At 40.4% G+C, this 24935-nt stretch overlaps 1 protein-coding gene across 4 annotated transcripts in view; it reads left to right on the forward strand.

Moving 5' to 3' along the window:
* Positions 1–23375, forward strand: part of TRAM1 (translocation associated membrane protein 1) — a 29624-nt gene extending 6249 nt beyond the window's left edge. For all 4 annotated transcript variants that reach the window (XM_084618299.1, XM_084618298.1, XM_084618300.1 and 1 more), the window contains exons 5-11: positions 543–601; positions 1095–1179; positions 12955–13025; positions 13121–13225; positions 14182–14325; positions 16636–16796; positions 23181–23375. In XM_084618299.1, the coding sequence (XP_084474425.1) occupies positions 543–601; positions 1095–1179; positions 12955–13025; positions 13121–13225; positions 14182–14325; positions 16636–16796; positions 23181–23254 (699 nt within the window). In that variant the 3' untranslated portion in view covers positions 23255–23375. The remainder of the gene's footprint in view (positions 1–542; positions 602–1094; positions 1180–12954; positions 13026–13120; positions 13226–14181; positions 14326–16635; positions 16797–23180) is intronic.
* Positions 23376–24935: the final 1560 nt, after the last annotated feature.

Genomic DNA, 24935 nt, shown 5'->3' on the forward strand with positions numbered 1-24935 from the left:
GTAGATTTCCTTTCTCCACCCTAATTTTGGGGGTTCTGCCTTTCAAACAATAAATCAATTTTTGAGTATGGGAATGAGTCAGGACTCCTTATCTTTGTTCCAACCCTTCATTGCTGTATGACTGTAAACAAGTGACTATGTTTCTGGTTACTTACCTCTAAAATTTATTTTAAATACTGGTCAAACTCTAAGTGTTAAGGCATTATTACTTTTTGTGAAGAGTTTTGAGATTCTCTTAAAAAGCAAAAAAATCTACTAAATTCCAGTTTCCAGAAACAGAAGTCTCTTCTTGTCTCCAGTAATACTCAGGGCTTGCTGACATGACTAAATTGACTGGTATAATTATATCCTTATACTGGAACTAACTCTATGTATGAACACTCTTATTCTGGAATAAGAGTGCATTTTCTGGTTTTGCTTATACTGCTTCCATAGCACGTGTGCTGTAAATGAGAAATGTGACAGACTTTCATCACTGGCTTCTGTATTTATTGTCTTTGTCCTGTGATTAAAAGGTAGCCAACAGTTTTATGTATTTTCAGGAGAACTATGTATCGGATCCAACGTCTCTATGGAAGGACTATCCACACATTCTGATTCCGTAAGGTTTATTCCTTCTTCAATGTTAGAAGTGTGATAATCCTTATGGCCCAGAGTAGGTATTTTGTTTAGACTAACTAAAGGGTGCAATAATGGAGGTGGTTAAAATCTCTGCTTAGAACTTGATGCCCCACAACTCTAAAATAACTACCAGAAATAGTACTTCTTAAGGGCAATACTGCAGAGAATGAAGTTGCATTTAGCCAGTTCTTGTAATACCTTTTTTGGATCATTGTTATTTTCCAGGTTTCAGAGTAGCAGCTGTGTTAGTCTGTATCCACAAAAAGAACAGGAGTACTTGAGTCTATAAGGTGCCACAAGTACTCCTGTTCTTTTTGTTATTTTCCAAAAACCTTATTTCTGTGAATAATGTTGAGAAGATGCTGCATTCCTTTTATTGTAAAATCCATGGTTAACCAAGTATGCAGGAAACTGTGAAATGTTTGAGTTTGGACTGCAGTTACAGAAGTGATGTATTTTATTTTACCATGCAGGTTTCAAATGAAGTTTTTCTACATCTCACAGTTGGCATACTGGTTTCATGCTTTTCCAGAATTGTACTTCCAGAAAACCAAAAAAGTAAGAGGAAAACATTTTTTATCTTAATGGTGAAAATACTGCTGTGCTTTCACAACTGTGCCAGAAATTAGGGTTTCAGTATAATTTTATATGCTTCTGTATCCACCAATAGTTCACTTATTTTTGTAGACTACGAACATACTTTCGATTCTGTTTATCAAAGAGCTGATTAGATAGCTGCATATTTATTGAAGAATGTGTTAAAGCATTTTTCTTAGTAGTACTTTGAAATACCTATAATTGTTTCAGTATCTCCATTGTGAACGGAGCTGTTGCCTTTCTCAGAAGGAGCTATCATTGTAATACTACTTCCATGCAAGCCCTATTTCGTGCAAATAAGATTGACATTCTATTATACACTTTAAAGAACTGCAAATCAGAAATTCATTTATAAGGAAAATTCTCAATTTTAACCTGTGTTTTAAATAATACTTTTAAATTAGTTTGTTATAAAAATGTTGCATCATAACTTTCAACTCTCAAAGGGTGAAACGGTCAGTCGAATATGACAAAATCTAAGTGGTGGCTTCTGGTTTAATTGTTGTTAAAGACAACTGAATCTTGCCATTTATGGTCCAATCTTGCATCGTTGAAGTCAGGGGTTTTTGCCATTGCCTTTACAGGGGCAGAATCCAGCCCTGGTTCTTTGTAATTACAAGTGATTACACACATTTAAGAACATAAAGTTTAGTAGAATAGATTTACCAGTGGTCCAGCTGATCCAGTATCCTGTCTCTGAGAATGGTGAGTTACCAAATGCTTCAGAAGAAACTGTAAGTGGGGTCTGCATAATATCTGTCAGATTGGTTTATACATTGAAGAATGAGTTTATAATCCTTCAGTTTTTCCTTGCTGAAGTAAGTATGGATGTTCTCATTTTCCTTCTGTCTAATTTTATTTTTTAAATCCTTCTAATTTCTGGACCTCAATTATATTTGTGTAGTCAAGTATTTTCTCTAAATATTAATACGTTCTATGTAAACAAAATTGACTCTGGTCTTCTGATTTAGTAAAGATAAATGTCAGAGTTCTTTCCTTTTGCTTTTTCAAACTTCTTTTTTTTAATTCGTAGTCTGAGTAAGTTTTCACTAAAATGAAAAAAATTTCATATCTGATGCTTATTGCAGGGTTAGTAGTAATTATTGTCTTATTTACCAACTCCAGAGAATCTTAAATAAATATCTTTGGGGAGTTAGTGTAAAGATTACCCACCTGGCCAGCTCAAGGAAGTTTAAGAAACAGCACATATATTTATTTAGCAAAGGGAGACTGTCCTGAGTTAGACTGTAAAAATCAAGTATCCGTTATAGCTGATCTTGGGGTGGTAATAGGTGTGAGTTCTGTAACATCATTTGAGCACCCCAAAAGCGTGTGTTTTTCCAAAACATTAACTAGTTTCAGAAGTCACTTTCATGGAGAGAAGTATACAAGACATAGTGTTGTCAAAGTTTTTTAACCTGCCCAATCAAATGTACTCCCTTCTTTGAAATTTTAAATCTACCATTGATTTCAATAGGTGCATTATTGAGTCCTGTTAATATTATAATAGTCACCTCCTTTTGAAAATGGGCAGAGGCCAAGTGTTCTTATTTTATTAGTTATATCTAATAAAGTGAAATAACCAAAAGCCTTTGCTTGTCTGTGTTCAGGACTTGGTAGAGCTGGTTGGATTGTGTTATTGGGTGCCTCTGTTCTTTTTTTTTAATGAGGTTTGGAAGTTGATACCTGCCAGATCCCATCTAGCTCAGTGTGTGAAAGAGTGCCAGGATAGATCACAAGGGCTTTGGTCTGCAGTGCCTCCAATATGCTGATTATTCACGCTTCTCCATCTTTTCAACAGATGTGAACACTGCAACTTCCTTCCTTTCTCTGTCTCTGGCAAAGAACTAATTTTTTGTGCTCTTGAGAAAAGAGAAGTGAGAGGTTGATTATTGGTAAGGGGAGTTAGAGGTTATGACTGTTTCATCTACTCTGTGTGTCCATCTCTTACCAGAACAAAAGTTTTTAAAGCAGGAAACTTGCGTCCTCAACTCAAAGTACTAAAAAAAAATTTTCCTGGTCACAGCCGCTGCAGCTAACAAGTAATACCAGAGTATTCCAGGGTCCAAAAGTACACAAGAGATTATGAACTTTCTTGGTAAATTTAGGAGAGCAGTCCCTAAGGTGTATTTATATGCCAACTTGCTAATATGTCTAAACCCTTAAGTTTTCACTTGGCACATAAATAGACCTCAGTAAGTACTTTCCTAAATTTACATTAATACACTTTTCAAAATTATGCTACAGTAATTTGTAAATTTAGAGCACTGCATGTATACTTACCAGTACAATTAGGGCTTGTCTACATAAACATTTAGTTTGCAGCAAGCTGGGGTCTGGATCTGCCCCACACTATTCTGCTGCAGACTGTCTGCGTGCACCCTACTGATGTGTGTTAACAGTTTGTTAATGCACTTTGAGCTAGTTCTCTTTTAAATGGGACTAAATCAGAGTTGCGTCCACGTGGACAGAGAGTCCATGGCAGACGAGCGTGAGGTAGATTGACAACCCAGCTTGTTAGAAACTAAATGTTCAAGTAGACAATTTCTTAAATGAAGCTGGTTAAAGGCCTGACTCTGCTATCCTTAGTCATATTGGATATTTAAATTAGTAGTTCTACTGAACACAGATATGGGCTGCGATAGTCTTTTTCTAGATTTTGTGGTTCCTCCAGCAACAAGAAACCCTCAACTTAAAAAGCAAGGAATTTCAGTCACAATGGTGATTGAGTCTATCATGATGAGCTCACAAACTTGTATGCCTTGATTTCTTTCAGAGTACATTAGACTTTGTGCTTGAGTTTTTGCAGTGTGTTTGACGTAGATGATAGCCAAGTTATCGTGATCACTTTTTTCAGTTTCCTGGACTGACTAGCAACCCAGCAGATACTTCTGAGATCAAATGCTTGAAGTTGGAACTTAAATAACAAAATTTGATTTTTTTTTTTTAAAATTAAGCTTTTTAGGGATAGAGGTGATCTTTGAGAGCTAAATAACAAGCTCAAGGATGTGGTTAATGCAGTCCACAATATCATTGAGTGTCTTGGCCTGTATGCCACTTGAACATCGTATATTTACTGCTGTGGTATCTAAATTCAGATCATCTAGATTTGATTTGAGCTCTACTGTCTTGATCCCCACCATTTCTAAAGCTCTGTCCATTCCCTGCACAATTTCATTAGCTGTCCCAGACTCCGTTTCCTGTGTCAGTAAAGGATACAAATCTGATGCATACAGATAGTAGCTCAGCTACAGACTGTTAATGAATCCATCAGAAAACAAAGTAATCTAGCTTTCTACATGAACTTCTAAGATGATTCCTTAAGAGAATTTGCAGTTGCCTCAAGTCTTTCCTGTAGTGGGCATTAATAAATCTTGACTAAGATTAAGGCTGTTACTATCTTGTAAATTGCAGAATATTTCATTCTAGTGAATAACAACTATTTAATTTTAGTGACTAAGCAGTTTTAAGGTGGTAAACTTGCATTTCTTCAGATTACATTTTAATTTTGTGTAAAGGAGCTTCCTTGTTGTCAAAGTGACTTATCTTCTGGTTCCATGCATTTCACATGGGCAACAAAGTATGTGGGGGATCAGTTCTGATGTTCTTATAATCCATTTACAAGAGGATTGTCCTTATCAGCATCTCATTCTTTCGACAGGATAAACACTTAATCTTTCTGACAAACCCGTGGATGTCTAATTTTCCATAAACTTCGGAAAGTATTTACATCAAGGTTTCTTGGGGCATGGCTGCGCTTGCATATGTAGAGCGCTTTGAGTTAAACCCGCCTTCAGAGAGCGCAGTAGGGAAAACGCTGCAGTCTGTCCACACTAGCAGCTGCAGGCGCACTGGCATGGCCACATTTGTGGAACTTGCAGCGGCATTGGGAGCGGTGCATTATGGGCGGGTATCCCACAGAGCACCTCTTCCCATTCTGGCTCAGTGGCTTATGGGAAGGGGGCGGGAGGTGCAGGGTATTCTGGGACCTGTCCCAATGCCCTGTGATGCATTGGTTCGCATCCCAGCAATCCCTGTGCTTCCGTGCACATTTGGCACCGTCTTTCAAAACTTTTTGTACTGCGCATTCTGTCTTCCCTTTTGGTCTGTGGGAATGGAGCCCGAACTGCTGAGGAGTACACTGACGAGTCTCACCAGCACGTCACGTTTGGCAGTCGAGTTATTCCTTATGATCCAGAGTGACAGTGAGCACTCCAGTGATGATATCGATTTGAGTAATGCATATGACACGAGTTTGCTTGTGGCATTCACGGACATGCTTACCACAGTGGAACGCTGCTTTTGGGCTTAGGAAACAAGCACAGAGTGGTGGGATCATATCATCATGCAAGTCTGGGATGACGAGCAATGGCTGCAGAACTTTCGGATGAGAAAAGCCCCTTTCATGGGACTGTGTGAGGAGCTTCCCTCCACCCTGCAGCACAAGGACACAAGATTGAAAGCTGCTCTGACGGTGGAGAAGCGGGTGGCTGTTTGCAATCTGGAAGCTGGCAACTCCAGGCAGCTACCGATCAGTCGCTAATCAGTTTGAAGTGGGAAAGTCGACCATTGAAATTGTGTTGATACAAGTGTGCAGGGCCATTAATCGCATCCTGCTCAGAAGAACCGTGACTTTGGGTAACATGCATGACATTGTGGATGGCTTTGCACAAATGGATTTCCATAACTGCGGAGGGGTGATAGATGGCGTGCATATTCCAATTCTGGCACCAGCCCACCTAGCCTCAGAGTACGTTAATCAGAAGGGGTATTTCTCTGTGGTTCTCCAGATGCTTGTGGATCAGTGTGGGTGTTTCATTGACATTAACACAGGCTGGCCCAGAAAGGTGCGTGACACACACATCTTTTGGAACACTGGTCTGTTCAGGAAGCTGCAAGCAGAGACTTTTTTTTCCTCAGACCAGAAGATCACCATAGGGGAAGTCAAAATGCCCATTGTGATCTTTGGAGACCCCGCTTACCCGTTAATGCCGTAGCTCATGAAACTCTACACAGGGAACCTTGACAGCAGTAAGGAGCAGTTCGACAACAGGCTGAGTCAGTGCAGAATGACTGTGGAGTGTGCTTTTGGCCATTTAAAGGGCCACTTGTGCTCTCTGTATGGGAAGCTGGACCTGGCTAATGACAGCATCCACGCATTATATCCACGTGCTGTACCCTCCATAACATTTGTGAAGGGAAGGGTGAATGATTCACTCAGGCATGGAACTTGGAGGTTCAACACCTGGAGGCTGAATTTGAACAGCCAGAGAGCAGGGCTATTAGAGGGGCCCAGCGCAGGGCTGCAGATTAGGGTTGCCTTGAGGGAGCAATTTGAGGCTGAAAGCCACCAGTAATGTCTGGTGCCCCGCACAGGAGTGAAGTGCAGTTGTTCCAATGTTAGTAGGAATCTGTGTTTGCTACGCTGACTTGCAGTGCCTGTTTCTTTCCTGGGCTAAGGTATCTTTTACTTCATGCAATAATAATGTTTTCAAAGCCAAAAAATTCATTTATTGAAAAGAAACACAACTGCTTGGGAAACAGAAAGGGCAAGGGGGTGGGGTGGGGAACGGTACAATCACAATTTGCGTATGTCCTGTTATTATACTCAACCTTCCTGTCTGGAATGCTGTGCAATGAGTGCTGCACTTAAGGATGACTATACTGCATGATGATGGGGGTTGAGTGCACCTCGCCATTGCTCCATACTGGGGATTGTCTGGCGCATGGAGGCATGGTCACCTGGAAAGATTCGCTGAGAGCACTCCACACCTGGCTGAGCAAATAGGAAGCGGATTTTCAAAATTCCCGGAGAATTTAAAGGGCGGGTCTGAGGGTTGGTCACCTGAGGGCAGGGCAGTAGAGTTCAAAGTATTGACCAGAGTGGCTAGAACAGGCATTGTGGGACACTTCTGGAGGCATATCAGAGCTCACTAACAGACCAGGGCGTCCACACTGGCACCTCAATACTCCAGCGGGAGAACACAAAACGTTATTCCATTCACCAAGGTGGAGTACCAGGAGTGCTTTAGCCATGGAGTCAGAGCGCTCTATGTGCCTTCCCAGTGTGGACAGGGCTCCTTTAATGCGCTCTAACTCGCAAGTGTAGCCAAGCCCTTACGTTCTTCAGGAAACTCTTACGTGCCATGTCCTTTATGGTTACATGGCACAAGGTGTTCAGTGTTTGCTGATTCAGGCTGCTAACATTTGTTTTTTAAACCCAGAAATTCATCAAGTTAGTTTGTGCTTCCAACAAAGTTTGACTTGTAAAGAATAATTAACAAATCTCTGTGTACTGTTTAGCAGTTTTTTTGTTGCACAATATTTTAAATTTCTAAACCTAGGATTGTCTTGCAAATTAAAATGCCTGGCCCTGGCAATAGCAGCAGAGTTTGCTGTTGCAAAAGGCAGCCACTTTGAGCCAGAGGACCTGAGAGAGCAACTAGGACATTTGTTGTCTATTATGGATCCTTGCTGTGCTTAATTGGGGTGGAATAATAGGAAGGTGTGGTTCACCTGTTGACTGTTTAGGCTTTGCCTGCAATGACAGCCTCATCTTGGCAGCCTAGGAAATATGTATGTGCCAGAATTGTATTTCTCAGTAGAGTGTGAAGCCACAGGAGGTGTACTCTTGTGACCTGTGTCATGCATGATGTCTCAGCCTCTATCTGCTAGAATGAAAGAAACTACTATATCAGGAGCTCTTCCTTCCTTCACTTCAACCCCGTGCCACTCAGTTTTCGGGCCTGACTTGTGAAAGGTCCTTGCTCTCAAATCTGAATCCTTGTCATCCATTCTGCTTGCAAAAGTGTACTTTCTCTGCTTACTACAAGGTGTGGTTGAGCTCATGTGATCATTGCCAGGAAATCCCTTATCAATTTTATCCTAAGATTTTTTCAAGATAGGTTTGAAAAAGAGTTCTCTGCTCCACTCAGTAGCAGAATTTTCCATTGGGGTCCCATCACCTTGTAACTAGGTTTCGTAAGGTAGAGGCTGCCTTAAACTCCAGTGGTACTGGAACAGTTTTTATAGTGGGGGTGCTGAGAGCCTTTGAACCAAACTGTAAGTGGGATCCACTTCAATCCATGGGGTGCTGCAGCACCCCTAGTTCCAGCACCTATGTTAGACTCTCTAATAAATCTTGTTTCTGTTTTTTTTCCCCTTGGAGCCTAAATTCTGCTTCTAAATGTTGTTTGTTCAGACTCCTTTGAACTTGTGCTTGCCTTTCCAAGCTATCTTCTGTCCAAACTTTGCAACTAGGCTCAGTCTGCTGGCATTTCCTGGATTTCTCCTCTGCTTACCTTTCTTGAACATAACCCTTCAATAAGTCCAGGTCTCTCTTCTTGCTGTTCAGTGATCCTCATAGGCTGGGAGATAAATATCGGAGCCTGCATCTCCTCCCTTGCAGGCGTTTCTGGTCCAAAGAAACTTTGAGGAAAGATCCCTCAGTTGATGCCTGTAGTCCAGCTAGTGGCATCTCTAGAAGGTATGGCTTGAGCCCAAAGTGATTATCCAGCAGATCTTTGAGGAGACTGCAGAGATAAAGGAAGAAGGAGGCACGCCTCGGGGCCCTATTTCACCCCAGGGTGTTCGCTACTTCCCACCACCTACCACAGTTGTAATGAGGTTAAGTGGTGTCTGTATAAAATAAGTAAGAATTACTGATTATTGCTCAAGGAAGGCTTTTCATGATTTTCGACTATAACAGCATAAACAAAACAAGAAAAGGAAAACCAAAGACCAGCACAGAATAAGAATTAATACAAAAGGCAGATTATATTAAAGACAAGCGCTAGTACAAGTAATATTGTGGACCATTTGTGAGTTCCTGAACAGGACTCTACATATGCTGGTCCTGGCAGGTTATAATAAAAGCCCCGAAGACAAGCATAGGTAAAGCTATTATTCACCAGCTCTATATTCCTGGTGTAAAATGCAACATAAAGCTGACGAACAACAGCGCCACATGCATTTGCTAGGACTATGTAAAAGACAAGCAATAACACATGCAAAGCTATTATGCATCAGCCATCTACTATTGATTTTGTACTACAGTATCAATACGATTATGATCAGTTCAGCTTGAGCGACCAGACTTCTTTACTCCATAGACTTACCCTGCATTCGTCCGAAAAATACATTACCCTTCAGTCGGCCATTTTCCACACTGGCCAGGTACAGACAGTCGAGAAGCACACGTCCCTTCAGTTCAGGGGGTGTGGGTCAGGTACGACCAACACACACACACACTCTCTCTCCCCCCTCTTCCCCCCGTGCCTTCGTCTTTTTATCTGGTCTGACAGCCGTGTTTTAGAATAGCCCAACCAATCAGGGTGGGCCACATTGTTTATGTGGTTGCCCTAATTGTATAATTTATGCATATTTAATTTTTAGGCCTATTTATTTTTTGTAGCCAATTAGATTTTGAATGTGGGTAATTTTGGATCGATAAGTACATATGAGTCAGCATAAATCGCTATCTGGTCGCCTCGTTTCCTGACCACAAGTCACAAGCGTAAGCTTTATTTTTGCAAGGCTTGCATTTTGCAAATATGGAAGTTTGAGGCCTAACATTTGCAATACTTCTATTTCGTTCAATTTTGACAAGACAGCTGTTCAATTTATTTACAGAGACAGTTTTCACAAGTTACCAGAACAGTGACCATTCTACTGCATTTACTGGATAGAGCTGTACTGGGCCACCACCTGATACTGGGCCCATGCCTTCTTGAGTGGTCTTACGGGAGGGATCTCCATTCACCCTAGTGGGCTCAGGGCTGGTCTTTCCCCTCACCCATCACTTTAATCTAGCCCATTTTGGCTTATCCAAAGTTACTCTTACTGGAATTTCAAGTGAGGTTTTTTTGTGGCGACACCCACTCCGGGCATCCCAGTGGGCCATCAAGCTCAGACAAAATGACTTAAGTAGGGGAGTGTGTGCTAGCTGTATTTTTTTCCAGTTCTGGAAACTGTTGTCACCCAGGAGGAGGAGAAGGAACTGAGCTGTTACCTTGTGTCTGTATTGGCTATTCTCCATTAGATGGATATTCCACCATATTGGTGGTGATACATCAAAAAACAAATCACCTCTTATCTTGTTAATTTGCTTTTTTAAAAGAATATCTGCTGTATTGTGCCATTGGTGTTACTTCACCATGAGCCATCCTGTACCCTGTGTGATATGTTTCTTTCTGATGCAGCTTTTAATGAGTGAGTTGGCTGTTGTCTCCTTACATATGAAGAAAACAAAACTTAGCTTTAATTCTTATTTTCAGAAGTTATAGATCCTCACCCCTTGCAGAGCCTGAAGTGTATGTCTTCTCTATGCATGTAACTTTCCACCTTTCACTTCAGACAGCAGCTGTCATTTAAAGGAGGAGGAGTATGGTGACACCTAATAAGGAGGCATGGCATGTGGTATTTCCCTGCTGGACAGTGAACAGATCTAGAATTCTAGCTTGCAAAAATTTTGCTTGCCATGTATTAAGAGTATGAGTCTTAAAAATGCCTGTTACAATAATAAAGGTAATTTTCTTATTCTTTTCCATCAGACCATTTTGGGAAGGTCATGCTATAACCATACCTCAGTGGGTCACAACCGAGGATGCCAAATTTAGGACTAACTGCTGAGAAATAGGGCAGATACACCCCAAGACTGGTGGCTAATCCCCCATAGGATATACCAAACCAGCAACCACAGTAAACTTTTTTTTTACCACACTGGCTAACAAGAAGTCATAAAAGCAGTTTCCTTGGGCATTCTGGTTATGTCACCACCAAAAACACTGGATTCAGAGATGAGTGGTTCTTTATAATTAGTCTCATCAAATAATAGGTTCTGCTGATCCCAAAGGACCAGCCACACACCTGGGTCCATATATAATTTAGATATTACCCAAAAATCGCACTGTTGCCAATCCTTTAGTATCTAAAATCTAAAGGCTTATTCATAGAAAGAAAGAAAGGTGAGAGTTAAAATTGGTTAAAATAATCAAATACATACAATAATTGCAAAGTTCTTGGTTCAGGCTTGTAGTGGTGGAATAAACTGCTGACTTAAGACTCCAGAGTACATGCACAGCTGGATGGGTCATTCAGCCCTTTGTTCAGAGCTTCAGTTTGTGGCAAAGTTCCTCCAGAGGCAGGAAGCAAGATTGAAGACAAAATGGAGGTGTTTCCAGGGCCTTTTATAGTTTTTGCCAGGTGGAGGGCATCACATTGTTCTTACTATGGAAAATTACAGCAACAAGATGGAGTTTGGAGTCACATGGGCAAGTCACATGTTCATGTGCAATTCCCTACAGTCATTGTAGGAAGCCATTAGCTACGCTCCAGATAGCACGTTTACATGTCAGTCCACTTAGTATAGATGGGCATCTCCCAGGGTCCATTTTCAACCAAGTGTTTCTATATGAGCCACTTAATTTGAATAGTCTCTCCAAGATGTGCTGGCTAGCTACCTTGTGGGTGGTACCCCAGGAGCCAACATATGAAATCCAGGAATAGAGCCAATACTTAAAACTTCAAATACAGAAATGATACATGCATACAGATAGCATAATCATAACCAGCAAATCATCATCTTTTCATAGACACCTCACTTGACAAGCTGTGTACAAGATTTGCTGCAAATATATAACAGTGGTTGCAACAATGATCTATATGGTTATATTTTAATTTGATAACATCACAAATGCTCTAGCTAGATTTTTGTATCTCACTAGGTGTTATGGCATACACACAGATTTGCACATGCTAACTTGATTTGAAATGAGAATACAAGTCTGTTTAATGTAGCTCTTGCTGGATGGATTTTTCACAATTTCCACTGCTATATAATATGTACAAGTGAAAACTGAAATACTTGACTCAATCTGTAGAGGAAGCTCATCCACAAATGTAGAGTTTCTCTGAAATGTCGGTGTCCTGTACATTGTGTGTAGCTCTTTAAGGACATGACTTGTATTATACTCCAGTGATACATAATGGTGTGTCGTGTATGGTCATAGGGGTGATTCTTTAATATTTGCCAATGGTTTATAATGATTCTTAAATTGCTCTATCTGCTTTCACTCTCTCTGGCCCTAATCTTAATCTTGTCTCTTCCTCCTGCCTATTCAATCTCTTCCTCTCTACTATTTAACTTCCATGTGGCATCATCAAAATGGAACCAGTTAAAAGCCTAACTTGAAGTGCCAGCACATATACTGGTATCATTTCTAATAAAAAACTCACTCTGCTGCCAGCATACAGATCAGCCTAGGAGGATGGAATCCTGGAATGGAAGCATCTTGAGGATCTCGCATTCTAAAACAGATGCATTCTTAGCATTGCATTTGTATGAAATTTCTTGAATTCATTAATTGATAGTGGACATGTAAATGAAATATAATAGAGGCATAATTTTTCAAATTTGCCTTAAGAAAAATACTTGAGCTGCTTTGACAAGCATCTCTGATTTTTATCTGACAATTGATCCCCCCACCCCACCCCCCCACCCCCGTCTTTATTCTGGTGGATGCTTAAGATAACAAATAGATTAGTTAGTGGTAAACTCCTGAATGAGACCAGTATGGAATTGAGAGAATCAAACAAATCTAGTCATGGCAGACACTATAATATTATGAAAGGAAGGATTAAGGTGTCTGAGCAGCCTAAATGAAATTTATAAAATCAGTGAACATGAAAACATTGTGTCCCAATTAGTTTAGACTAATTCATTCTTCTGTCTAATAGGAAGATATCCCTCGCCAGCTTGTCTACATTGGACTTTATCTTTTTCATATTGCTGGAGCTTATTTTTTGAAGTAAGTCAGTTTTAAGCTAAATTTCACTGGATTTATCTGCTACCATAACTATTTCATAAAATGTTTGAATACTTGGTTTGCTCTTGTTTTGATAGCCTGACCCGTCTTGGACTTGTTCTTCTGGTGTTGCATTACTTTGTTGAATTTCTCTTCCACATCTCCCGCCTCTTTTACTTCAGTGATGAAAAGTATCAAAAAGGGTAAGTATTTATCATAACTTTAACAAAGGAAACTACTTTGTGGCTCACAAGCTTTTTGCAGCTGATCAATAAGAAGTTTGTATTTTGGCTGCACAATAGCCACAATAAAAAATGAGTTCAATTAGAATTTGCTTGCCCTTCAGAAGTGTGACTTCTGTATTTCTAATAGAGAGTACTACTCCTTAATTGTATGCTATAAAACAAATAATTTCGTATTACCCTATTGCCTACTCAAGCAATTGTTAATATAACACTATTCTGTTTCTTATTATATACTTTATATTGAAATGGGATATTTAATGTAGCAAACACAGTTAAACTTGACATAATTCCATATGAAATTCTTCAAATTCATAGTTGCTAAAAAGTATCACTTTCATTGTTTCCCTTAATATGAAGGGGCACAGTCATTGATTTTAAACATGCTTTGCACTCTGTAGAAAATGGAGGTTAAATGCCAAGAGTTGAGGTTTAGCTCACCATCAAAATTAGTAGCTCCCAATTAGCAACTTTATAGCTTTGTAATCCTTTTAGATAACATTTTGAAGTTGGATAATATCTAGTGTGTTCACTTACGCTGATCCTTAAAATTATGCATAAATGACAATGCTGTTTATAATCCAACTTAATGTGTATTAAATATGGTGATAGTCTTTAGCACCACTTCTTTTCTGTAATTAAAAAAAAAAAACCAAGAATTATTGCAGAAATGTACTTATTCAAAGAATTATTAGAATTTTTATTTTAGTAAATGTGAAAACAGTTGAGAATTGAAAGGAGATTAACAGTAACATCTCATGTTGAGTATCAATTCTAATTTTTAAAGAAATCTTGATAGTTTTCTCTTACTAAACAGAGTCCCACATAATGGAAATAGACAGTCAGACTAATGGCTTTCTGATGTAATCCAAGTAGTGAATATGCATATTTACTGACTTCTGGCACTTTCTTTGTAGGTTTTCATTGTGGGCTGGTCTTTTTGTTTTCGGAAGACTTCTGACTTTGATTCTCTCTGTTCTCACTGTTGGCTTTGGCCTGGCAAGAGCAGAGAATCAGGACCTGAATTTAACTACTGGAAATTTTAACATTCTGGGTATCAGGTATGGTAAATTGAAACCCTTTTTTAAAATATTACTCCTGAGGGAATTCTGCGCCAAAATATTTTTTAAATCTGCATTTTTTGTCAAAATAACACTATAATCACACACTTTTAAATTATTTTGGTAATTTATTTCAAAATACTTGTCAGCAAATAATTGAAAATGGTGTCATTTTGTTGTTGTTGTTGTTGTTTTGACAAAATATGCGGAACTTCGCAGAATTTTTAATTTTTTGGTGCAGAATTCCCTGAAGAGTACCAGGGTTGTGTGTGTGGCAGAATCTGGGTGCAGGCAGTTCTGTGGGAGATCTAGGTGCAGGGGGTGTCTGGATGCATGGGGGTTCTGGGTGCAGGAGGAATGGAACTCTGCAGGGAAGTCCAGGTGAAGGTGGTGAGGTCTCAGCGGCTGGGGGCTGACTGCTGGGGGAATGGGTTTGGCTATAGGGGTCAGGGTGCAGATTGTTGGGTCTCTTTGGGGTGGGGGTCCAGGCCTGGGGCTCAGGGAGGTTCTGGGTGCAAGGAGCTTCTGATGCAGGGGGAGCCTCAGTGGGGGGTTCCAGGTGGGGGGGTGGGGGTGAGGCTCAGTGCATGGGGAGCAGCACACAGTGACCCCTCCCCCCATGAGTGAGGTATGATGGGGCCAGGAAGTGGGGGAGGGGTCACTGTGTACCGGGAGCTGCTTGCTCTGACCGCCGGACACCCCCCACCAAGCCTCACCTCCTTCCCCCCCACACCTGGAACCCCCACCCCACCGAGCTTCAGCTACTTCACGTGTACACACTCATTCACACAAATGTAGAGCTTCCTGCAGCCAGGCGAGATTTCTGGGGGTGATTTGACCCAGACCCGGCTGCTCCATGCAGGGGACGGGGAACTCCATCTCTGTCGTCCTCTTCCCAACCCCCCCCCCAGCTGCGGTGACTTTTCCCCCAGCTTTCCCGGAACAGCAGGGAGGGGTGAATGAGCACTGGTGCAGTTTCTCTTTTCTTCCCCACAGAAACCATTTTTCTATGGAAAGCAAAGAGAATCTGCAGGGGGGATGTGTGTCTGCATGTGTGCAGTGGCGCAGAATTTCCCCAGGAGTAAAATAAACTTAATACACGTTATGTATATTCTGGAATGTTTTGTATTCATATTAGACTGAGGACATTTATTTATTTACTTAAAGCCCATATCCTTAAGTCCAGAGCTTTGGTAACACAGTGGTAAGGCATTTGCCCACCTCCACAACAAAATTATTAACTGAAGAATTCTTGTACTACTGTAGATTATAGTGTTGGTTGTCTTGCAAGAGAAGTGCAATTTTAGGCTTAAAGGGACCCTCTGATAGATACAGAAGTTTTAAGTCTCTCAGCTGTCTTAAAATCTGTAGATTGTCCTCTAGATGCATCCTACTGAGAAAAAATTTGTAAGCTCCAATAAACCAAGCTATAACACATGGAGTTACCTACAGATCACCCTCTCAGGCAGAAGAAAGCAGCAGTCACCATTTCCCTTCCCTCACCCGGGAACGTGAGCTGTGGGTTCTTCAGGGAAGTCTTGAAGTTCTGAAGGCACCAATAAAAGGGACAGGGCACTTGTTCAGGGGCCTAGAGAGTCTTCACTGCTTGTTGCGAGGTATTTTTCATCTGCAGTAACATGGCACAATTAGGAGCCATCCTGTTGTCATATCCTGTAGGCTACTATGCACCATCTACCTTTCAGGATTTTAATTTGTGGAGGAAGGAATGTATGAAAATACTGCTAGGATCAGGATCATCTTATGGAATTGCTTCACAGTTTCATAGGGAATAAAATGCCAATCCACACCTTTTCCCACAACCGTAGCACGCTGGTAATCTGAGGAGCTTTTCTGACAAACCTGGAAAAGGAGAGAGCATGCCACGAAGCTGCTACTGCTTCCATATTTACACATTTGGCCAGTCTCCACCCTCTGTAGGTCTCCCACTCTAATTTTGCTCTTTTGCTAAATCCTGTTTCCATATCTGTGCTAACGTCTGTCTCTTAATGGTAATAAAAAATAAGGAAGTAAAGTCGGAACCAGACTGACTTGTGCCTCATAAAAACACATGAGAAAAATCAGTATTTGCCTATTGAGAAGAGTTTCTGATTTGTTGCCTTTTGAGAAGAATCATTGCTTTCATGTGTCTGAGGAAATTATACATACTTTGGAGAGCAAACAGGCAGCTTCTCTTGACAAGTACAAACCTTGAGGGTTAACTGTTTGCAAAACTTGACAAACTTGTTGACATCCCTTCCTTTGATACTTGTTTACATGACTACCTCTGCTCTGTCTTAAATCTGTTTATAGAATCATTGTACTGTCCTCAATCTGTGGAACTCAAGCCTTTATGATGTGGAAGTTCATTAATTTCCAGCTTAGAAGGTGGAGAGAACATTCTTCTTCTCAGCCTCAGTCACTGAAGAAGAAATTTGTAACAACTAAAGGCAGACCATCCAAAAAAGAGCGAGGTTTGTATTGCAAGGTTTTTCTTTCTGAGGATAGAGTTAAACCAATATGAAAAATTTATTTGGCATAATTGGGTAAAGTGCTGTTGTATGTTTGCTGTGTGAAATGAGATGTTTCTGGTTTTGATACTTAAACTCATACTGATGGAAACTAATATTGGTGGTTGAGATCAAGGAGGAATAACTTTGAAAATGTTCTCACTGGCTATTTATAACCCAGATAATATAAAATAATATACCAGATAAAATTACCTGAGTATTTCAAAGGTGACTCTCAAATACCCACCCAACTTGTTAAAAATTAAGGTAATGTGTTCCAGTTTGCTACGTTAAAGGGATATCTAAAAGTCTGTGGCTATTTTAAGACTTTGAAGGTCACCTCTGAATTGCACTCTTTTACCTGTCTCACTCTTAGGCCTGAATTACATGAGAGTAATCCTTTTTGAATTTCTTTTAAAAGTGACTCTGGGTTTTGTGTACATGGCCCTTCAGTTTGTACCAGAGGGGTGTAAATGTTAATCCACACTAGCTTGTCGTGCGCTAACTGTCCTGCGTGGACCCTGTTGGTGTGCACTACAAGTTCACTGGTGCCTGTTAGTGTAGTCCTGAAGTAATACCATGTAACAGGCACTATGTAAAGGGGACTTCTGGTGCATCCTAGCAGGGTCCATGCAGGACAGTTAGCATATGACACACTAGGGTGGATTAACATTTACACCCCTCTGGTTCTCGAGCAATAGGTAGGCAATTTGCCTAAGGGAACAGTTGGCCCTAGTTGGAATCAGAATCATAGAATATCAGGGTTGGAAGGGACCTCAGGAGGTCATCTAGTCCAACCCCCTGCTCGAAGCAGGACCAATCCCCAATTAAATCATCCCAGCCAGGGCTTTATCAAGCCTGACTTTAAAAACTTCTAAGGAAGGAGATTCTACCACCTCCCTAGGTAACGCATTCCAGTGTTTCACCACCCTCCTAGTGAAAAAGTTTTTCCTAATATCCAACTTAGACCTCCCGCACTGCAATTTGAGACCGTTACTCCTTGTTCTGTCCTCTTCTACCACTGAGAATAGTCCTAGAACCATCCTCTCTGGAACCACCTCTCAGATAGTTGAAAGCAGCCTTCAGATCCCCCCTCATTCTTCTCTTCTGCAGACTAAACAATCCCAGTTCCCTCAGCCTCTCCTCATAAGTCATGTGTTCCAGACCCCTAATCATTTTTGTTGCCCTTCGCTGGACTCTCTCCAATTTATCCACATCCTTCTTGTAGTGTGGGGCCCAAAACTGGACACAGTACTCCAGATGAGGCCTCACCAATGTCGAATAGAGGGGGACGATCACGTCCCTCGATCTGCTCGCTATGCCCCTACTTATACATCCCAAAATGCCATTGGCCTTCTTGGCAACAAGGGCACACTGCTGACTCATATCCAGCTTCTCGTCCACTGTCACTCCTAGGTCCTTTTCCGCAGACCTGCTGCCTAGCCATTCGGTCCCTAGTCTGTAGCTGTGCATTGGGTTCTTCTGTCCTAAGTGCAGGACCCTGCACTTATCCTTATTGAACCTCATCAGATTTCTTTTGGCCCAATCCTCCAATTTGTCTAGGTCCCTCTGTATCCTATCCCTGCCCTCCAGCGTATCTACCACTCCTCCCAGTTTAGTATCATCCGCAAATTTGCTGAGAGTGCAAACCACGCCATCCTCCAGATCATTTATGAAGATATTGAACAAAACCGGCCCCAGAACCGACCCTTGGGGTACTCCACTTGATACCGGCTGCCAACTGGACATGGAGCCATTGATCACTACCCTTTGAGCCCGACAATCTAGCCAACTTTCTACCCACCTTATAGTGCATTCATCCAGCCCATACTTCTTTAACTTGCTGACAAGAATACTGTGGGAGACCGTGTCAAAAGCTTTGCTAAAGTCAAGAAACAATACATCCACTGCTTTCCCTTCATCCACAGAACCAGTAATCTCATCATAGAAGGCAATTAGATTAGTCAGGCATGACCTTCCCTTGGTGAATCCATGTTGACTGTTCCTGATCACTTTCCTCTCATGTAAGTGCTTGATTCTTTGAGGACCCGCTCCATGATTTTTCCGGGGACTGAGGTGAGGCTGACTGGCCTGTAGTTCCCAGGATCCTCCGTCTTCCCTTTTTTAAAGATTGGCACTACATTAGCCTTTTTCCAGTCATCTGGGACTTCCCCCGTTCGCCACGAGTTTTCAAAGATAATGGCCAATGGCTCTGCAATCACAACTGCCAATTCCTTTAGCACTCTCGGATGCAACTCGTCCGGCCCCATGGACTTGTGCACGTCCAGCTTTTCTAAATAGTCCCTAACCACCTCTTTCTCCACAGAGGGCTGGCCATCTATTCCCCGTGTTGTGATGCCCAGCGCAGCAGTCTGGGAGCTGACCTTGTTCGTGAAGACAGAGGCAAAAAAAGCATTGAGTACATTAGCTTTTTCCACATCCTCTGTCACTAGGTTGCGTCCCTCATTCAGTAAGGGGCCCACACTTTCCTTGGCTTTCTTCTTGTTGCCAGCATACCTGAAGAAACCCTTCTTGTTACTCTTGACATCTCTCGTTAGCTGCAGCTCCAGATGCGATTTGGCCCTCCTGATTTCATTCCTACATGCCCGAGCAATATTTTTATACTCTTCCCTGGTCATATGTCCAACCTTCCACTTCTTGTAAGCTTTTTTATGTTTAAGATCCGCTAGGATTTCACCGTTAAGCCAAGCTGGTCACCTGCCATATTTACTATTCTTTCGACACATCGGGATGGTTTGTCCCTGTAACCTCAACAGGGATTCCTTGAAATACAGCCAGCTCTCCTGGACTCCTTTCCCCTTCATGTTAGTCCCCCAGGGGATCCTACCCATCCGCTCCCTGAGGGAGTCGAAGTCTGCTTTCCTGAAGTCCAGGGTCCGTATCCTGCTGCTTACCTTTCTTCCCTGTGTCAGGATCCTGAACTCAACCAACTCGTGGTCACTGCCTCCCAGATTCCCATCCACTTTTGCTTCCCCCACCAATTCTTCCCGGTTTGTGAGCAGCAGGTCAAGAAGAGCTCTGCCCCTAGTTGGTTCCTCCAGCACTTGCACCAGGAAATTGTCCCCTATGCTTTCCAAAAACTTCCTGGATTGTCTATGCACCGCTGTATTGCTCTCCCAGCAGATATCAGGAAAATTAAAGTCACCCATGAGAACCAGGGCGTGCGATCTAGTAGCTTCTGCGAGCTGCCAGAAGAAAGCCTCATCCACCTCATCCCCCTGGTCTGGTGGTATGTAGCAGACTCCCACCACTACATCACTCTTGTTGCTCACACTTCTAAACTTAATCCAGTGACACTCAGGTTTTTCTGCAGTTTCGTACCGGAGCTCTGAGCAGTCATACTGCTCCCTTACATACAGTGCTACTCCCCCACCTTTTCTGCCCTGCCTGTCCTTCCTGAACAGTTTATAACCATCCATGACAGTACTCCAGTCATGTGAGTTATCCCACCAAGTCAAGTTCTAGTGTGATGTGAGACTTTATGCTCTCTAATTATATCTTTTTGTTTAAGTAAATAACAGGTTCTTCCAGCTGGGTTTGCAGGTTAAAGTAAATGGGATTTGTGCTTCCATGCTGCTTAGGACCCTAACTTTAGGCTCCTAATTTTGTAAATTTTAGTCTGTATGATTTTGTTTTTGTTTGCTTTTTTTTTAATCACAATTCTGCTGTATTGAAAGTTTAAATAATTCTCACTGGTAATATTAATGCAGTAATTTTTTTCCGTAGTTTTATAAAATTTGAGTAAGATACTCTTCCAGTACTGGTATTTTACAAAAATCAAACTAACAAAAAACCTCAGTTTATTTAAATTGTGATCTAATTAGTTTTGCAAAGATTCAACCTGTCTTAATGACTTTTTAAAATCAAGTGATTTAAATCATAATACAATTCAATAACTTAAATCACTGTAGTACCCTACTATGTGTAATGTAGGTGAGTTACAACACAAACTTCAAGGTGGCTATTAGTTGGTAAATACATATATCATGAGAACAACATAAAGAGACACTTAACTTGAATTGTGGGTATTTCACAAAATAAAGTGATTTTAGATGTTATAGTTACGCTGGAGGCCCACAGTCCATTTTGGAGGGTTTACAGCTACTTTTCCCATTTAATTTTTGTCTGTCTTATTGCTATGTGTAAAAACCATGGGAGAACAACAACAAATTAAAGGGAAAAGTGTATTAAAACCCTCCCAAATGTGACTTTCCTTCCTTTTGATATTTTCCACAACCTTATCTCCATTATGAAGATTTAAAGCTGCTCAGGCATAGCAGGGGTATGTATTAAGCACAGGTGCTTGAGTGCCCCAAACCCCACACCTGCCAACATCATCTGCGTGTGTCAGAAACAGCTGTAGAATGAAAATATACATGTAGTGAGATTGAGGCTTTGGTGTGGGGTTGGGACTAGATGGGTTTATTGGTGTATGTCACCCTTCCACTGGGAAAAGGGCAGAAAGTGGTGTGGCAGGTCCTGGTGCTACAGAGATTTGGTCCCAGCTCTTTTCACCCTGTGCGAGAGAGTATATGACTCCAGGTCCCTTTTTTTTCCCTCCTTCTTCTTCTTTTCGGTTTTACTTATTTCAGCTAAAGCCAGGAGCAAGCCAATAGGGGACCAGTAGGGCGGAGTGCTATAGCTAGTTACCTGTGATTCAGGCAAAATTGAGTGTTTAATCTGAAATTGGAGTGATATAGGGCTTGTTGAATGCAAGCTCTGTAGGAGCTTGAGCTGGTTGCGGATGACTGCTGTACCGGTCAACTTTATGGATGTGATTATTGGGACTGTACACTTGTCTGCTCCTGGGTGTTTTAGTGGTCATGTTGGTGGTTGCCTTGAGGCAAAGACCACATGAATATTCCCAGTTCTGTGATGTTGCTGCTGCTCCTTCTGTTGAGGATTCTAGGATGCAACAATGAAACATCACTTAGATGGCAAGTGTTGTCTTTTTAGGATTCACCGTGCCAGAGTTAGTGTAGGAAAGTACCAGACAGTAGTGGTGGTGTGGAAAGCAGTTTGAAAAGGAAAAGGAATTTGAAGTCTCTATGGCATTTTGCCTGCATCTGCAGACAGATGTTGTCTAATGTGGTTTACATTGCAGAATGTACCTAACTTAATTGCAAGGATACAGCGGGTTTAAGAAATCCATAGCCTAAGGAAACCCTATCATTGGACAGTCAAGGGTTAAAAAGGCTTAATTTCCAAAGCCTGTTGTTAGACACATATTAGAGAGATGGCTTGGGAGCTGGATGAATCTTGGGTTTGTTTTTAGGAGCTACATTTTCTACTTTTAAGGTTGCATAAGTGCTTTTGTTCTGAAAGGTCATTTTTGGATGACTAGAACTTCCTCAAACTCTGTAGCCTTCCAGGATGGAATTTTCTCAAACTAAATTTTTCAGAATGTCTGTCTGAGCAAATATTTCAGGCATTTTCAAGAACAAAGAGAATGGGGAACAACTACTCTTGCCATGATTTAACAAAGAAAATAAAATTCAACATTGCAATCTCTTGAACAGTTTAAGTATTCCAGTAGGGGAGATTATGACAGCTTGAATTTCGGCAGGGGCATAGTTTTCAGGTCACAGATCTGCCTTTGTGTACTGGTAAACACAATCTTTTGGCTAATTTATAAGGGGTTTAAAAATGTACTTAGATGTATGCATATGGCTTTTGCTTTACAATAAACTAACAATCCAGCAACTTTCCATTGGCACGTCACATGGAAGAAAAGTTTACAGAGAAAGATGCAGGAGAAAAGATCACTAATACAAACATATATTTACAAACTGCACATATTATACTGTATACATTATTAGGTGTATTTGATGGTGTGGTAGAAGTGTTTTGTTAACATAAATTTGGAATGGATACATTACTTAAGAAAGGTGAATCCATGAGTGACTTTTGTAAGTCATACCAGGTGAATGCCAGTAAAGCTTTTTGCTGTACTACACTATGTATTCTCCACACATTGCGGAAAAGCAAAAGGTTTGAGTTTCTAAAAGATTGTATTGGGATTATCTCTTTAGAACCCTTCATCTGTAAAGTTGGATATCTTGGTTACTAGGAGTTCAGAACTCAAAATCAGTCTATATTTTAAAATCTTTTCTGCAAACTATGTAAAACAGACTTTTTTTACACAACACTTTTAAGCTATTGCAATTATTGCATCATGAAAGTCTCTTAAGACAGCATTTAGCAGAGTAATACTTACGTTAGAATAAAATATGCAAAAGCTGTATGTTGACTTAGAAACGACTGAAAGATAATAAAATATAAAATGTTATTTGGCTTGGAAAATCAATTTTTTTTTCTTGTTCGTAGAAAATGGAGTAAATGGAACAGTAACCTCAAATGGAGCAGACTCGCCTCGTAGCAGGAAGGAAAAATCATCATAAAACTGAATTTTATTAAGTTAACTGACTAATGTCCCCAAAGAATCTGCTTTTTACTATGAAAAGCCCTTCAGCACTAGAGATCTTACTGATACAAAAATACAATTCATGCTTTTTGATTATTGCTATTGTTTTGTGAGACTTGTTTTTTTTAAAAAACATTTTGACTTTAAAGAAAGAGTGGGAAGGTTATTTGTTTTCAACTGTTTAGGGGGCCACAACACTTTTTAAATAACCTTGAACACTTTTTTAAACACTTAGTGTGATTAATATTAATCAGAATTCCACTTACTGAGGATCAGTGATACAGTGTATTATTCCTTCCAGTTTTTATAATCTTGGTAATATCTTGTTACAGCAACGTCATATTTTTCAAGTTCTTCAAGAAGTGTTGCAAAATTGAAGTAAAAAATTTAATATCTGTTTTTAGATATTCTCAAATGTTCAGTATGTTACTTTGAATCAGATTTGCAGCTCAGCACTGGTTTTGTAAGACCATGAAAATTAATGTGCGTTATTTTGTAGGTAATAGCTGCGTTCGTTTTAAGAAATGGCCGTGTCATTAAAACAAAATCTAACTGATTGGAAACATTGCAGTGTCTTATTGTCTAAGTTGGCTGGAAATCTCTTGTATAAAATACTTGTAAGGAACAAAATCTTTCTGATGTAGCTTTAGCTCTTTAAAAATGGAAAACAGAGAATGTGTGTACAGAGAAGAGTGATTTGCATAGTGCTACTTTAAGTTAATAAAATAACTCACAACTGAGCTTATACCTGTGCCTATCGCAGAGTACTAGGGTGACATAGCCCGGCTTTGAAAACTCATTTTGTATCTGATTTTTAGAGTGCATCTTTTTTTTTTTCATGGGTCAGATTTTTAATTTAGAATATCTTTTAATGCTTTGTGGGGAGGGAATTTGTTTAAACAAATGAATCAAGTTCTGGCAAACGTTCCTAGCTTTTCTTTCTTTTTTTTTTTCTTCTTCTTTTTTGTTGTTTCCATCTCTTATTGGGGAAAACAGTTCAGTGTATTGCATATATATTTTTTGATGGAAAAAATATTTTTAAAAGCTACAAAGTTTTTTTTTAAAATTGAACTATTGGTGACCTTTGCTCCCATTAGGACCATTGTAACTTAATTTCCATTTTTGCCTGTTTTTCATAGTTTTAAGTGCAAAGGTTTGTCCAAATTACATTTTCAGTTGAATGTGCAATTAATATTTGCGTTCTTATCTTTGTAGTCTGTAATATGTATAAACCCAACTCATTTCGTTCCAGAAAAACCTACTTAATAGTTTACCTTGAATGAAATTGCTAGTTAGATAGCCTTTGTTAGACCACTTATTGATAAATAGGAGCCCTTATGAGAAATATATTAAGCTCTGCGAAACAAAATACCTACAATTATAAATTGAATATATTAAACTGAGACTCAATGAAATAACAATAAAAACTGTATTCACTGTCTTTTTTTCCCCCTTTAGTTGCTTATAAATTTTTTGTTTTGTATACTGATACAAAATTTGGGCTGCACTTAATTATCCACTCTTAAATAATGTATAGCTATTTTGACATAAATTTTGTATAGCATGACTCTTAATTCTTGATGCAGTTGCTTCAACAGCTCCCCCTGCTTAGAATTGCAGGCAAGCATGGACCTGGTTACAGTAGTAGCCCTGTTATG

Source organism: Lepidochelys olivacea, assembly GCF_965140295.1.
Source record: "Lepidochelys olivacea isolate rLepOli2 genome assembly, chromosome: 2".
NCBI classification, from domain to species: Eukaryota; Metazoa; Chordata; order Testudines; family Cheloniidae; genus Lepidochelys; species Lepidochelys olivacea.